This window comes from Aotus nancymaae, unplaced genomic scaffold, assembly GCF_030222135.1.
Source record: "Aotus nancymaae isolate 86718 unplaced genomic scaffold, 86718_ANA_hifiasm-v0.15.2.pri h1tg000040l, whole genome shotgun sequence".
In the NCBI taxonomy this organism is placed as follows: Eukaryota; Metazoa; Chordata; class Mammalia; order Primates; family Aotidae; genus Aotus; species Aotus nancymaae.
The window spans coordinates 57,807,750-57,822,673 of NW_026988454.1; the positions used below are offsets into that span (position 1 = coordinate 57,807,750).

Consider the following 14,924-nt stretch of genomic DNA (forward strand, 5'->3'; position numbering starts at 1 on the left):
CATGGGTCGCCAGTGTGGCTGTTTCAGCAGGCACAGCTATTTCGGCTGGCGGGGCTGTTTTGGCCGGAGCCCTGGCGTGGCAGTTCTCCATACAAAATACATGGGTCCAGGCACTGTTTTAGCTGGCGATTGGAGCTCTGGGAAGACAGAGTCACCCATTCAACTGATAGAAAAGGGGACTGAATCAGGGAGCCAGGCCAGGAGATTCCTGGGCAAAAAGGTGCCACGAATCTCAGTGCAGCTGTTTCAGCCCACGCAGTGGGTGGATGCACGGTAAATCACACAGATCCTGGTGCCTTTTCAACAGGTGACTGGAACACCTGGGAGACAGTTGACCTTTCAACTTAAAAAAAAAAAAAAGGCTCTGAGGCAGAGAGCCAGGTGATCAGACTTGGCTAGTCCCACCCCCACAAAAAAACAGCAATCTGAAACACTCTGGATTGAGAGTTTCACAGCAACCACAGCTGAACCCGGGATGGTCCAGCTCTGTAGGGGAGGGATGTCCGCCATTACCGAGGTACTCGACCACTATTGCTGAGGCCACCATTGCTGAGGCAGCCCGCCATTGCCAAGGCAGCCTGCCATTACAGAGAGAGTCTGCCATTACAGAAGTGGGCCACCATTACCGAGGCAGTTCTAACTATACCCATATAAACAGGACTGCAGGGAAGTTCACACAGCAGCTGGGCAGAGCCCACAGCAGCTCAGCAAAGCCTCTGTGGCAGACAGTGACTAGGCTGCCTCCTCGCTGGGCAGGGAAGCCCTGAAAAAAGGCAGCAGCACAACAGAACCTCATAAATAAAGCCCTAACTTCCTGGGACAGAGCATCTGGGAAAAAAAAGGGGGGTGGTTATGAGTTCTGCTGCAGCAGACTTAAATGTACCTGCCCAGCAGCTCTGAATGAACAATGGAGCTCACAGCTCAGCACTTGAGCTCCTATAAAGGACAGACTGTCTCCTGAAGCAGCTCCTTGACCCCCATATATTCAAAGAGTCACCTCATAAAGGAGAGCTCAGACTGACATCAAGCAGGTATCCTTCAGGGACAAAGATAGCAGAAGAAGAAACTGGCAGCAACCCTTACTGTTCTGCAGCCACTGCAGGTGATCCCCAGGCAAGCAGGGCCTGGAGTGGACCTCAGCAGTCCTACAGCAGAGGGGCCTGACTGGTAGAAGGAAAACTAAGAAACAGAAAGAATAACTTCATCATCAACAAACTGGACGTCCACTCAGAGACCCAATCTGAAAGTCAACAACTACAAAGACGACAGGTGGATAAATACACAAAGATGGGAAGAAACCAGTGCAAAAAGGATGAAAACACCCAAAACGAGAACACCTCTCCTCCTACAAGGGATCACAATTCCTCGCCAGCAAGGGAACAAGGCTGGATGGAGCATGAGTGTGATGATATGACAGAATCAGCCTTCAGAAAGTGGGTGTACCTGAATGTGACGAGAATGAATCCAAGCTGGAAAATACTCTTCAGGATATTATCCAGGAAAACTTCCCCAACCTAGCAAGGCAGGCCAATATTCAAGTCCAGGAAATACAGAGAACACCACAAAGATATTCCTCAAGAAGAGCAACCCCAAGGCACATAATCATCAGATTCACCAGGGTTGAAATGAAGAAGAAAATTCTAAGGGCAGCCAGAGAGAAAGGTCGGGTTACCCACAAAGGGAAGCCCATCAGACTCACAGCAGATCTCTCAGCAGAAATCCTACAAGAAGAGAGTGGGGGCCAATATTCAACATTCTTAAAGAAAAGAACTTTCAACCCAGAATTTCATATCCAACCAAACTAAGCTTCATAAATGAAGGAAAAATAAAATCCTTTGTGAACAAGCAAGTACTCAGAGATTTCATCACCACCAGACCTGCTTTACAAGAGCTCCTGAAAGAGGCACTAAACATAGAAAGAAACAACCAGTGCCAGCCACTCCAAAAACATACCAAATGGTAAAGAGCATCAACACAATGAAGAATCTGCATCAACTGATGGGCAAAACATCCAGCTAGCATCAAAATGGCAGGATCAAATTCACACATAACAATATTAACCCTAAATGTAAATGGGCTAAATGCCCCAATCAAAAGACACAGACTGGCAAATTGAGTAAAAAGCCAAAACCCATAGGTGTGCTGTATCCAGGAAACCCATCTCACATGCAAGGATACACAAAGGCTCAAAATAAAGGAATGGAGGAAGATTTACCAAGTAAATGGAGAGCAAAAAAAAGCAGGAGTTGCAATGCTCATCTCGGATAAAATAGACTTTAAACCAACAAAGATCAAAAGAGACAAAGAAGGACATTACATAATGGTAAAAGGATCAATGCAACAAGAAGAGCTAATGATCCTAAATATATACAAACCCAATACAGGAGCACCCAGATGTATAAACCAAGTTCTTAATGACTTACAAAGAGACTTAGACTCCCACACAATAATAGTGGGAGACTTTAACACCCCATTGTCAATATTAGACAGATCAATGAGACAGAAAATTAACAAGGATATCCAGGACTTGAACTCAGACCCGGACCAAGCAAACCCTAACAGACATTTACAGAACTTTCCACCCCAAATCCACAGAACATACATTCTTCTCAGCACCACATCACACCTGCTCTAAAATTGACCACATAATTGGAAGTAAATCACTCCTTGGCAAATGCAAAAAAAACAGAAATCATAACAAACAGTCTCTCAGACGACAGTGCAATCAAGTTAGAACTCAGAATTGAGAAACTAACTCAGAACCGCACAGCCTCATGGAAACTGAACAACTGGCTCTTAAATGTTGACTGGATAAACAATGAAATGAAGGCAGAAATAAAGATGTTCTTCAAAATCAATGAGAACGAAGATACAACATACCAGAATCTCTGGGACACATTTAAGGCAGTGTCTAGAGGAAAATATATAGCAATAAATGCTCACATGAGAATCAAGGAAAGATCTAAAATTGACACCCTGTCATCAAAATTGAAAGAGCTAAAGGAGCAAGACCAAAAAAACTCAAAACCTAGCAGAAGACAAGAAATAACTAAGATCAGAGCAGAACTGAAGGAGATAGAGACACAAAAAAAACTTGGAAAAATCAATAAATCCAGGAGCTGGTTTTTTGAAAAGATCAACAGAATAGACAGACCACTAGCCAGATTAATAAAAAAGAAAGAGAATAATCAAACAGATGCAATAAAAAACGATAAAGAGGATATAGTATTCCACAGAAATACAAACCATCATCAGAGGTTATTACAAACATCTCTATGCACATAAACTAGTAAACCTGGAAGAAATGGATAAATTCCTGGACACTTGCCTCCTCCCAAGCCTAAACCAGGAAGAAGCCGAAAATCTGAATAGACCAATAACAAAGTCTGAAGTTGAGGCAGCAATTAAGAGCCTACCGCCCAAAAAAAGCCCAGGTCCAGACGGATTCACAGCTGAATTCTACCAGACATACAAAGAGGAGCTGGTACCATTCCTTATGAAACTATTCCAAACAATACAAAAAGAGGAAATCATTCCCAAATCATTTTATGAGACCAACATCATCCTGATATCAAAACCTGGCATAGACTCAGCAAGAAAAGAAAACTTCAGGCCAATATCCATCATGAACATAGATGCAAAAATCTTCAGTAAAATACTGGCAAACGAATTGCAACAGCACATCAAAAAGCTTATCCACCATGATCAAGTAGGCTTCATCCCAGGGATGCAAGGCTGGTTCAACATATGCAAGTCTGTAAACGTAATTCACCACATAAACAGAACCAAAGACAAAAACCACATGATTATCTCAATTGATGCAGAGAAGACCTTTGACAAAATTCAACAGCGCTTTATGCTAAAAACCCTCAATAAACTAAGTATTGATGGAATGTATCTCAAAATAATAAAAGCTATTTACGACAAACCGACAGCCAATATCATACTGAATGGGCAAAAACTGGAAGCATTCCCTTTGAAATCTGGCACTAGACAAGGATGCCCTCTCTCACCACTCCTATTCAATATAGTATTGGAAGTTCTAACCAGAGCAATCAGGCAAGGCAAAGAAATAAAGGGTATTCAAACAGGAAAGAAGGAAGTCGAATTGTCTCTATGTGCAGACGACCTGAATGTATATCTAGAAAACCCCATCGTCTCAGCCCAAAATCTCCTGAAACTGATAAGCAACTTCAGCAAAGTCTCAGGATACAAAATCAATGTGCAAAAATCACAAGCATTCCTATACACCAATAACAGACTTAAAGAGAGCCACATCACGAACGAACTGCCATTCACAATTGCTACAAAGAGAATAAAATACCTAGGAATACAACTAAGAAAGGATGTAAAGGACCTCTTCAAGGAGAACTACAAACCACTGCTCAACGAAATAAGAGAAGACACAAACAGATGGAGAAACATTCCATGTTGATGGTTAGGAAGAATCAATAACATGAAAATGGCCATACTACCCAAAGTAATTTACAGATTCAACACTATCCCCATCAAGCTACCAATGACCTTCCTCACAGAACTGGAAAAAACCACCTTAAACTTCATATGGAACCAAAAGAGAGCCCGGATAGCCAAGTCAATTCTAAGCAAAAAAAACAAAGCAGGAGGCATCACACTACCGTACTTTAAACTATATTACAAGGCTACAGTAATCAAAACAGCATGGTACTGGTACCAAAACAGAGATATAGACCAGTGGAACAGAACAGAGGCCTCGGAGGCAACACCACACACCTACAACCATCCGATCTTTGACAAACCTGACAAAAACAAGCAATGGGGAAAGGAGTCCCTGTTTAATAAATGGTGTTGAGAAAACTGGCTAGCCATATGCAGAAAGCAGAAACTGGACCCCTTCCCGACACCTTACACTAAAATTTACTCTAGATGGATTAAAGACTGTAACATAAGACCTAACACCATAAAACCCCTAGAAGAAAACCTAGGCAAAACCATTCAGGACATAGGCATAGGCAAGGACTTCATGACTAAAACACCAAAAGCATTTGCAACAAAAGCCAAAATAGACAAAATGGGACCTAATCAAACTCCACAGCTTCTGCACAGCAAAAGAAACAGTCATTAGAGTGAATCAGCAACCAACAGGATGGGAAAAAATTTTTGCAATCTACCCATCTGACGAAGGGCTGATAACCAGAATCTACAAAGAACTAAAACAGATTTACAAGAAAAAAACAAACAAGCCCATTCAAAAGTGGGCAAAGGATATGAACAGACACTTTACAAAAGAAGACATACATGAGGCCAACAAACATATGAAAAAATACTCATCATCACTGGTCATTAGAGAAATACAAATCAAAACCACATTGAGACACCACGTCACACCAGTTAGAATGGTGATCATTAAAAAATCTGGAGACAACAGATGCTGGAGAGGATGTGGAGAAATAGGAACCCCTTTTTTTTTTTTTTTTTTTTTTGAGACGGAGTTTCGCTCTTGATACCCAGGCTGGAGTGCAATGGCGCGATCTCGGCTCACCGCAACCTCCGCCTCCTGGGTTCAGGCAATTCTCCTGCCTCAGCCTCCTGAGTAGCTGGGATTACAGGCACGCGCCACCGTGCCCAGCTAATTTTTTGTATTAGTAGAGACGGGGTTTCACCATGTTGACCAGGATGGTCTCGATCTCTTGACCTCATGATCCACCCGCCTCGGCCTCCCAAAGTGCTGGGATTACAGGCTTGAGCTACCGCGCCCGGCCAATAGGAACACTTTTATACTGTTGGTGGGAGTGTAAATTAGTTCAACCATTGTGGAAGACAGTGTGGCGATTCCTCAAGGACCTAGAAATAGAAATTCCATTTGACCCAGCAATCCCATTACTGGGTATATATCCAAAGGATTATAAATCGTTCTACCATAAGGACACATGCACATGAATGTTCATTGCAGCACAGTTTACAATAGCAAAGACCTGGAACCAACCCAAATGCCCATCAATGATAGATTGGACAAGGAAAATGTGGCACATATACACCATGGAATACTATCCAGCCATAAAACACGATGAGTTCGCGTCCTTTGTAGGGACATGGATGAACCTGGAAACCATCATTCTCAGCAAACTGACACAAGAACAGAAAATCAAACATCGCATGTTCTCACTCATAGACGGGTGTTGAACAATGAGGACACATGAACACAGGGAGGGGAGCATCACACACTGGGGTCTGTCGGGGGAAATAGGGGAGGGACAGCAGGGGGTAGGGAGTTTGGGAGAGATAGTATGGGGAGAAATGCCAGATATAGGTGATGGGGAGGAAGGCAGCACATCACACTGCCATGTGTGTACCTATGCAACAATCTTGCATGTTCTTCACATGTACCCCAAAACCTAAAATGCAATAATATAAATAAATAAATAAGAAATTAAAAGGAATATCAGGCATTGTTAGGCTACTGCCATATTAAAAGAAGTTTGAGGGCCGGGCGCAGTGGCTCATGCTTGTAATCCCAGCACTTTGGGAGGCCAAGGCGGGTGGATCACGAGGTCAAGAGATCGAGACCATCCTGGTCAACATGGTGAAACCTCGTCTCTACTAAAAATACAAAAAATTAGCTGGGCATGGTGGCACATGCCTGTAATCCCAGCTACTCAGGAGGCTGAGGCAGGAGAATTGCCTGAACCCAGGAGGCGGAGGTTGCGGTGAGCCGAGATCGCGCCATTGCACTCCAGCCTGGGTAACAAGAGCGAAACTCCATCTCAAAAAAAAAAAAAAGAAGTTTGAATAATATTTAACAAATTATCAGCCAGAATTGTATGTGCCATGTGTCAATTATTATTCTAGTCCATGTCCTTTTATGTGTTTAAGATATTCCTTATTTTCTGCCTTTTTAATTATGTATTCTTATACCATTCTTTCCGTAACAAGAACTATATTTTCTATTAGACGTTTTATATACAATTTAAACTATGTTTTGAAATTTCCTTTGTGCCAAAACTTTCATAAAGGAATAACATTTTAAAATTAAAACATTAACTATTAGATTTCTTTCTTAAGTTTCTGAGCGTATTGAGGAAACTACAGTAGAAACAGAAATCCCAAAAGGATCCAAAGAGGACCTGGAAACTGAAAAATTATCTGAAACAGGTTAGACTGTAAAATGAAAGTAGTTAAAGCATAAACGTGCTTTTTGTATTTTCTTAACAAAGGGTCCCTTATTTTAGGCATAGTAGGTGCTTTGTACTCTTTTTTTCTATGTTGTACGCTAATTGACATACATAAATATTTGTCTTACTCCATTAAAAGTGTATCAAACCAGATTATAACAGTGGTTTTCACACAAATTTGTTTTATGTATTTTTTATTAACAGTTAAAGTTTCCATAAGAAACTCATATTACTTATCCAAAAACTTGAGTTTTACTAGCAATAAATATAAATCTACAGAAAATATAAGAACAAAGTATAATTAAAATATGAATTTATGAATGCATATTGTTGCTTATAATATTGTTTATTTTTCCAACTGTTTAAAAAATATTGCAAAGTATAAATTATTTTGGCAATATGTCTAAAGATATATTTAAAGCCCCTCTTTTCTTTCCTGTGTCTTTTACTCAAAAGTGGTACTACCTGAGTTTCCAGAAGATTCTTATCCTGATGTTCCTGAAATGGAGCCTTTTAAGGAGAAGACTAATTCTTTCAGCATCCTCTGGAAACAGCTGGAAGCAACAATTAGTGAAGCTAACATCAAAATTTTAAACTTGGAGATTGCTGACAGAACTCCACAGGAATTACTTCAAAAAGTCGTTGAGACTATGGAAAGTAAGGGCTTTCAACATAACATTTATTATCAAGAGCAGGCGATAGTATTAGAAGGATTTGGAAACTTGAACGCCTTCCTTGATGGTTTATGAAGTAAATTGTTCAATATATCCAAGGATAATGTATAAAATACTTAGCAACTATCACAGCACAGGCCCTGACCAATCAGAACAGCCATGCAACCTAAACACCCCTGGCCATACTGGCCGGTTGTCACATAAAGAATTGATAAAGGCTATTTGTATACATATTTAATCTAAGAGATTAATAATTATAATTAATTTTCCTAACCTTTGACTACAGTAATATGCGAATAACCTTTTTTGCTAAAAAATACTTTCCCCAATGATTCTCTTTTTTTTTTCTCCAGAACCATTTCAATATACTGCACGGGAATTAACTGGGGAAGATTATGAGGAAGAAACAGAGGACTACCAGACTGAGGCAGAGGGTGATGAGGAGCTAGAAGAGGAAGAGGAAGAGGTATGATTCTTTTATTACTACTCATTCTCATTTGTGAAGTTATTGAAAATGTGCAAATAAGAGTGGTAACTATCACTTTTGGACCCCAAGTGAACAGCCATTCTCATTTGTACACACATTCTCCCCTGCCTCAGCTTCACTTGACCCCCTGAAATTCCAGGGCTATATAGTGTGAAAAAAAACTCTCACAAAAAGATAAAAGGAAACTATTTTAACTTTTTTTCATGGAAAAAAAGTATAGGTTTTAAATACATAAATATTTTATAAATATAGCAGAAGTGGATGTTGTAAGTAAAAGAGGCTGCTTGCATGATAATAATATGCAGTGTTCTCGGGTAGGAGCAACCCATATTCAGGCCCTATCCACTCCCTTGGCATCAGAATTTGGACAACCATTCTCATCTGATAGCTGCCCAGTTCAGACATCAATCAGTAATGAAACCGGAAGCAGTTCTTTTAATTTTAAGTTTTATAAATAAAAAGTAATATTATTAAATTATGTAAACATAGACTTGTGATTAACTGGGTTAAGTTGCCTGACTTAAACCCAAATATACATGTGTCAAACAACAAACAATATGTAGTGTGATTCTGATAACAGCTTTTAGTACTTTATCACTAAGGAACTGAAGAGACTTTCTTTGGGATGGCTAAAGGATGTGAGTTTTGTCTCACTCAGATTCAGATTCTCTGCCTTCATCATCCATCCTCTGCCATGTCTGCTGCTGTTCTTCTGTGTCCCACTCTGGCCTGCCATATAAAAACATCTGGTATTTGCAGACAATTATCAAGCCGGCTACAATATGCAAAGCTTTTATTTTCAAGTATGGTCTTCATTAGTAATATAGGGAAAAAAACCCTCCCAATTCACAGAGCATTTGGTAAGGTATTAACAAGGGTCTAGCCTCAAGAATGGGGAATAACTAGACCTAGCATAAATGAAGCTTTGGCCCCACCTATCAAAAAGCAAGAGCCAAAAAGATCAAACTGCTTCCAAGTAACCTAACTGTGTCCAAGAACAATGCCCAAGACTATTTATGGGAATACAAAGTAAAATTCTAGCAGTCACTGAAAGATTACGAGAGTTACAAACAGGCAGAAAAATATGACTCACAATGAGGAGAAAAAGTAATCAACTGAAATGGATTCAGAACTGACAAAGGTGTTCTTAGAATTAGATGACAAGGACAGTAAAACAGTTGTTATTCTACATGCTCAAAAATTTAAGCAGAGATATAGAAGATATAATAAAGACCTATATTGAACTTTTAAGATTGAAAAGTACAATATATGAAATGAAATTGTGGAAGACAGTGTGACGATTCCTCAAGGATCTACAACTAAAAATAACATTTGACCCAGCAATCTCATTACTTGATATATACCCAAAGGTTTATAAATCATTCTATTATAAAGACACATGCATGAGTATGATTATTGCGGCACTGTTCACAATCGCAAAGACTTGGAACCAACCCAAATGCCCATCAATGATAGACTCTATAAAGAAAATGTGGCACATGTCCACCATGGAACACTATGCAGCCATAAAAAAATGAGTTCATGTCCTTTGCGGGGACATGAATAAAGCTGGAAACCATCATTCTCAGCAAACTGACATAAGAAGAGAAACCGATGTTCTCATTCATAAGTGGGTGTTTAACAATGAGAACATATGGACACAGGGAGGGGAACATCACACACCAGGGCCTGTCAGGGGGTGGGGGGCTAGGGGAGGGACAGCAGGGGGTAGGGAATAGGGGAGGGATAGCATTAGGAGAAATACCTAATGTAGATAATGGGGTGATGGATGCAGCAAACCACCATGGCACGTGTATACCTATGCAAAAAACCTCCACGTTCTGCAAATGTACCCTAGAATTTAAAGTATAATAATAAAGAAATTTTTAAAAAAGGAAATGAAATATACATTAATGGTATGACTGTAGTTTATCCACTGCAAGAGGAATAGCATTAGAAACTATCCAAAATGAAACAACAGAGGAAAGATTCTAAAAGAAAATGAGAAGAGCATCAGTGATCTGTGGAACAACTTCAAGCAGCCTATTATACAAAATGCTTGGGACCAGAATTGTTTTCAATTTTAGACATTTTCAGATTCTTGAATATTTGCACAATGCATACCATTGAGCATTCCTAATCTGAAATCCAAAATGCTACAGTAAGCATTTTCTTTAAGTGTCAGATCAGTGCTCAAGAAGTTTCAGAGTGTAGAGCATTCCAAATTTCAGATTTTTTGATTAGTGATGCTCCATGTGTACATATAGTTCAGATCCACAGAAAGCATGTGTGAGATGGATTGAAGAAATAATGGCCAAATTTTTCTAAATTTTGAAAAAATTACAAACTCTCGGATCCAATATGCCCAATAACTCAATATGCCCAAGCACAAGAAACATGAAAATATTATAATAGCACCAAGTACATCATATTCAAATTGATCAAAACCAGTTTTAAAAATAAAGGAGAAAACAGATATGCCACATACACAGGAACAAAGATAAGAATGACAACATACTTCTCATCAAAAACAATGCAGGAAGAGAGTGGAGCAACATCTTTAATGTATTGAAGGGAAAAAAACCTGTCAGCCTGGCACAGTGGCTCATGCCTGTAATCCCAGCGCTTTGGGAGGCTCATTGCTTCTGCTCAGGAGTTCAAGACCAGCCTGGGCAACATGGCAAAACCTCATCTCTACAAAAAACACAAAAATTAGCCAGCCATAGTAGTGCACACCTGTAAGTAAGTCCTAGCTACTGAGGAGGCTGAGGTGGGAAGATTGCTTGAGTCCAGGAGGTTGAGGCATCAGTAAGCTGAGATTGCACCACTGCACTCCAGCCTGGGTAACAGAGCGAGTCCCTATCTCAAAAAGAACATAAAATAAAATAAATTGTCAACCCAGAATTTTATGTCTATTGAAACTCTCTTTTAAGAACAAAGGCAAACTAAAGACTTTGTTAGACATACAAAAGCTGAAAGCAGCCAGACACAGGTGGCTTCCCTGATGAATTCTGCCAAATGTTGAAGAAAAAAATAAAACTAATTCTATACAGACTGTTCCAGAAACTTGAAGAGGAGAGAATACTTCCTAGTCATTCTATGAGATCATTATTCTGATACCAAAACCAAAGACATTGAAAGCAAGAAAAGAAAAACTGCAATCTAGTATCTCATTAACATAGATACAGACTTTCTTAACAAAATTTTAGCAAATCAAACCTAAAAATACACAAAAAGAATAATACACCATGACCAAATGGTGTTTATCCTGGAAATTCAAGGTTAGTTTAATGTTTGAAAAGCAGTCAATTTAATTCATCATATTAACAGATTAAGGGGAGAAAACATGATCACCTTAATAGATATAGAAAAAGCATTTGACAAAATTTAACATCTATTACTTGTAAGAAAAAGAAAATGAAGGAATTTCCTCAGTTTGATAAACAGTATCCACAGAAAGTCTCTAACTAACAGCTAATGTCATACTTAAGGGTAAAAGACTGAATGCTTTTTTCCTAAGATGAGGACAAGGAAAGGATGTTCACTCTCACCACTTCTATTCAACACTATACTGAAGGTTTGGCTACTGCATTCAGACAAGGAAAAGAAATAAAAGGCATTCAGATTGAAAAGAAAGACATAGCTATCTTTATTTGTAGGAGATAATATTTTCTACTGTGATAGACAGAATAATGGCACCCCAAAGAAGTCCATGTCCTAAGCTGTGAATTGACATCTGTGAATGTTAACTTATATGGCAAAAGAGACTTTGCAGATGTGATTAAATGAAGGATCCTGAGTTGAGGGTGTTATCATGGATTATCCACATGGACCAATGTAATCACAAAGGTCCTTATAATAGGAAGACAGGAAGTCAGAGAGAAGGTACTTTGAAGTTGGCTTTGAAGATGGAGAAAAGGATCATGAGCCAACCCTAGAAGCTGGAGAGGGAGGAATGAATTCTCCCCTGGGGCCTCCAGAAGGAATTAACCCTGCCGACACATTCACAGTAGCCCCTTAAAACTCCCTGGGCTTCTGATCTCCAAAACTGTAAGAAAATAAATGTTTGTTGTTTTAAGCCAGTATATTTGTGGTAATTTGTTAAGCAGCATTATGAAATTAATACCTCTATGTAAGAAAGCCAACGGAATCTAGGCAAACTCATTATAAGACAAAACTGGAGTCAAAAAATGTAGACCCTTCACTGTTAAAATAAAAGGATTCAAATAGATCAAGATTTAAAACAGCAAATATTAACAAAAAAAGAAGAAATGACATTCAGTAAAAATAGAACTTGAGAAATACATGAAAACAGAACAAAAAAAAAGATCCTTTATACTAATTAAAGAAACACTGAATGTAAGTAGTCTAACAATTTCAAATCTTTACATACAAAATAGCACATCAAATATGTATGAAGCAAAATTTTAGAAATACAGAGTATGATGCTACTGCAGTATGGTCTTAGTAGAGTCCCTTAACGTATCTCTCAGAATTGACAGATCACATAGGCAAAAAGTAATGTAATCGGGATTTGAAAAATACTCTAAATAAATTTGTTCTCATAGAGAACTCTGTATCCATAGAGAATGAACATTCTCTTTAATGCTCGTGCAGTAGTTCACAAAGAAAATCACAATAGATTAAAAAGCAAAAATATGGTCTGTAACCAGACCACATTCTCTTACTACAATGCAATAAAACAAAAAATTAACCCCAGAGTATAGCACTTCCCCATTCCCTCAATATAAACACTTGAAATATTTAAAATATATACATGGTTTTTTTTTTCTAAATGCTAGTGAGTTAAATAGGAAATCAATAAGGAAACTACAGAATAAACATGAACAATTATTTTTAAACCACACATAAAATCTTCATGGTATGGCAGAAGTAGAAATTTAGAGCTGCCAGATACAATACACAGTTCCTAATTAAATTGAGTTTCAGATAATTTTGTATGCATGGTATGTGCTTATATCAAAAAAATTTGAGTTCAGATAAAAAAAATTTTTATCTGAAATTCAAATGTAATGAGGGAGCCTGTATTTTTATTTGCCAAGTCTACCAATCCTACTTTAAGTGTATTATTGAAAAAAAAGAAGGAAAAAAATAATTAAGCATTCAACTCAAAAACACAGGAAAAAGCACAGCAAAATAAAACAAAGAAAGTAAATAGAAGGAGATTAAAGACAAAAGATAATGAAATAAGAAAACAAGATAAAATAAAAATAGTATACTAAATGTTAAAAAATGAAAAGTTGGTTCACTGATAAAAGCAATAAAATAGCAACTTCTGGCAAGTTGAATCAAGTAAAAAGAAGAATCCATAAATAACACTGAAAACAAAAATGGGCATATAGAGCCAGGCCTGGTGGCTCACACCTATAGTCCCAGCTACCTGGGAGACTGAGGCAGTAGGATGACTTGAGCCCAGGAGTTCAAGGCTGTGGTGAGCTGTGATCGTGCCACTACACTCCAGACTAGGCAACAGAGTGAGACTCAATTTCTTCAAAAAAGAAAGTGGGTAGTGAAGGACAGAGGCATATTTAAAAAAAGAGGATTGTTTTAAATTACAGGTAGTTGGCCGAGCACGGTGGTTCACACCTGTAATCCCAGCACTTTGGGAGGCCGAGGTGGGCAGATCATTTGAGGTCAGTAGTTCAAGACCAACCAGGCCAACATGGCAAAACCCCGTCTCTACTAAAAATAAAAAAAATTCGCTGGGCATGGTGGCACATGCCTGTAATCCCAGCTACTGGAATCCCAGCTATGATGACAGGATCAAATTCACACATAACAAAATTAACCCTAAGTGTAAATGGGCTGAATGCCCCAATGAAAAGACACAGACTGGCAAATTGGATAAAGAGTCAAGACCTATCAGTGTGCTGTATTCAGGAGACCCATCTCACATGCAAAGACACACATAGGCTCAAAATAAAGGGATGGAGGAAGATGTACCAAGCAAATGGAAAGCAAAAATAAATAAATAAATAAATAAAAAAGCAGGGGTTGCAATCCTAGTCTCTGATAAAACAGACTTTAAACCAACAAAGATCAAAAAAGACAAGGGCATTACATAATTGGTAAAGAGATTAATGCAACAAAAAGAGCCAACTATCCTAATATATATGCACCCAATACAGGAGCACCTAGATTCATAAAGCAAGTTCTCACAGACCTACAAAACGATGTAGACTCCCATACAATAATAGTGGGAGACTTTAACACCCCACAGTCAATATTAGATCAATGAGACAGAAGATTAACAAAGATATTCAGGACTTGAACTCAGCTCTGAACTGAGCAGACCTAACGGACATCTACAGAATACTCCACCCTAAATAAACAGAATATACATTCTTCTCAGCAGCACATGGCATTTTCTCTAAAATCAATCACGTAATTGGAAGTACAGCACTTCTCAGCAAATGCAAAAGAACAGAAATCATACCAGGCTCTCAGACCATAGTGCAATCAAATTAGAACTCAGGATTAAGAAACTCACTCAAAACCACACAATTTCATGGAAATGGAACAACCTGCTCCTGAATGACTCCTGGTTAATAATGAAATTACACAGAAATCAAGAAGTTCTTTGAAACCAAT

The 14,924-nt window shown here is 38.6% G+C and overlaps 1 protein-coding gene across 1 annotated transcript in view; it reads left to right on the top strand.

Annotated features, from left to right (window-relative positions):
- The window catches only part of AK9 (adenylate kinase 9), a 218,214-nt gene that overhangs the window by 141,662 nt on the left and 61,628 nt on the right, over window positions 1-14,924 (top strand). Inside the window, exons 22-23 of the mRNA XM_012438434.2 lie at window positions 7,608-7,808; window positions 8,179-8,291. Of these exons, the coding sequence (XP_012293857.2) occupies window positions 7,608-7,808; window positions 8,179-8,291 (314 nt within the window). The remainder of the gene's footprint in view (window positions 1-7,607; window positions 7,809-8,178; window positions 8,292-14,924) is intronic.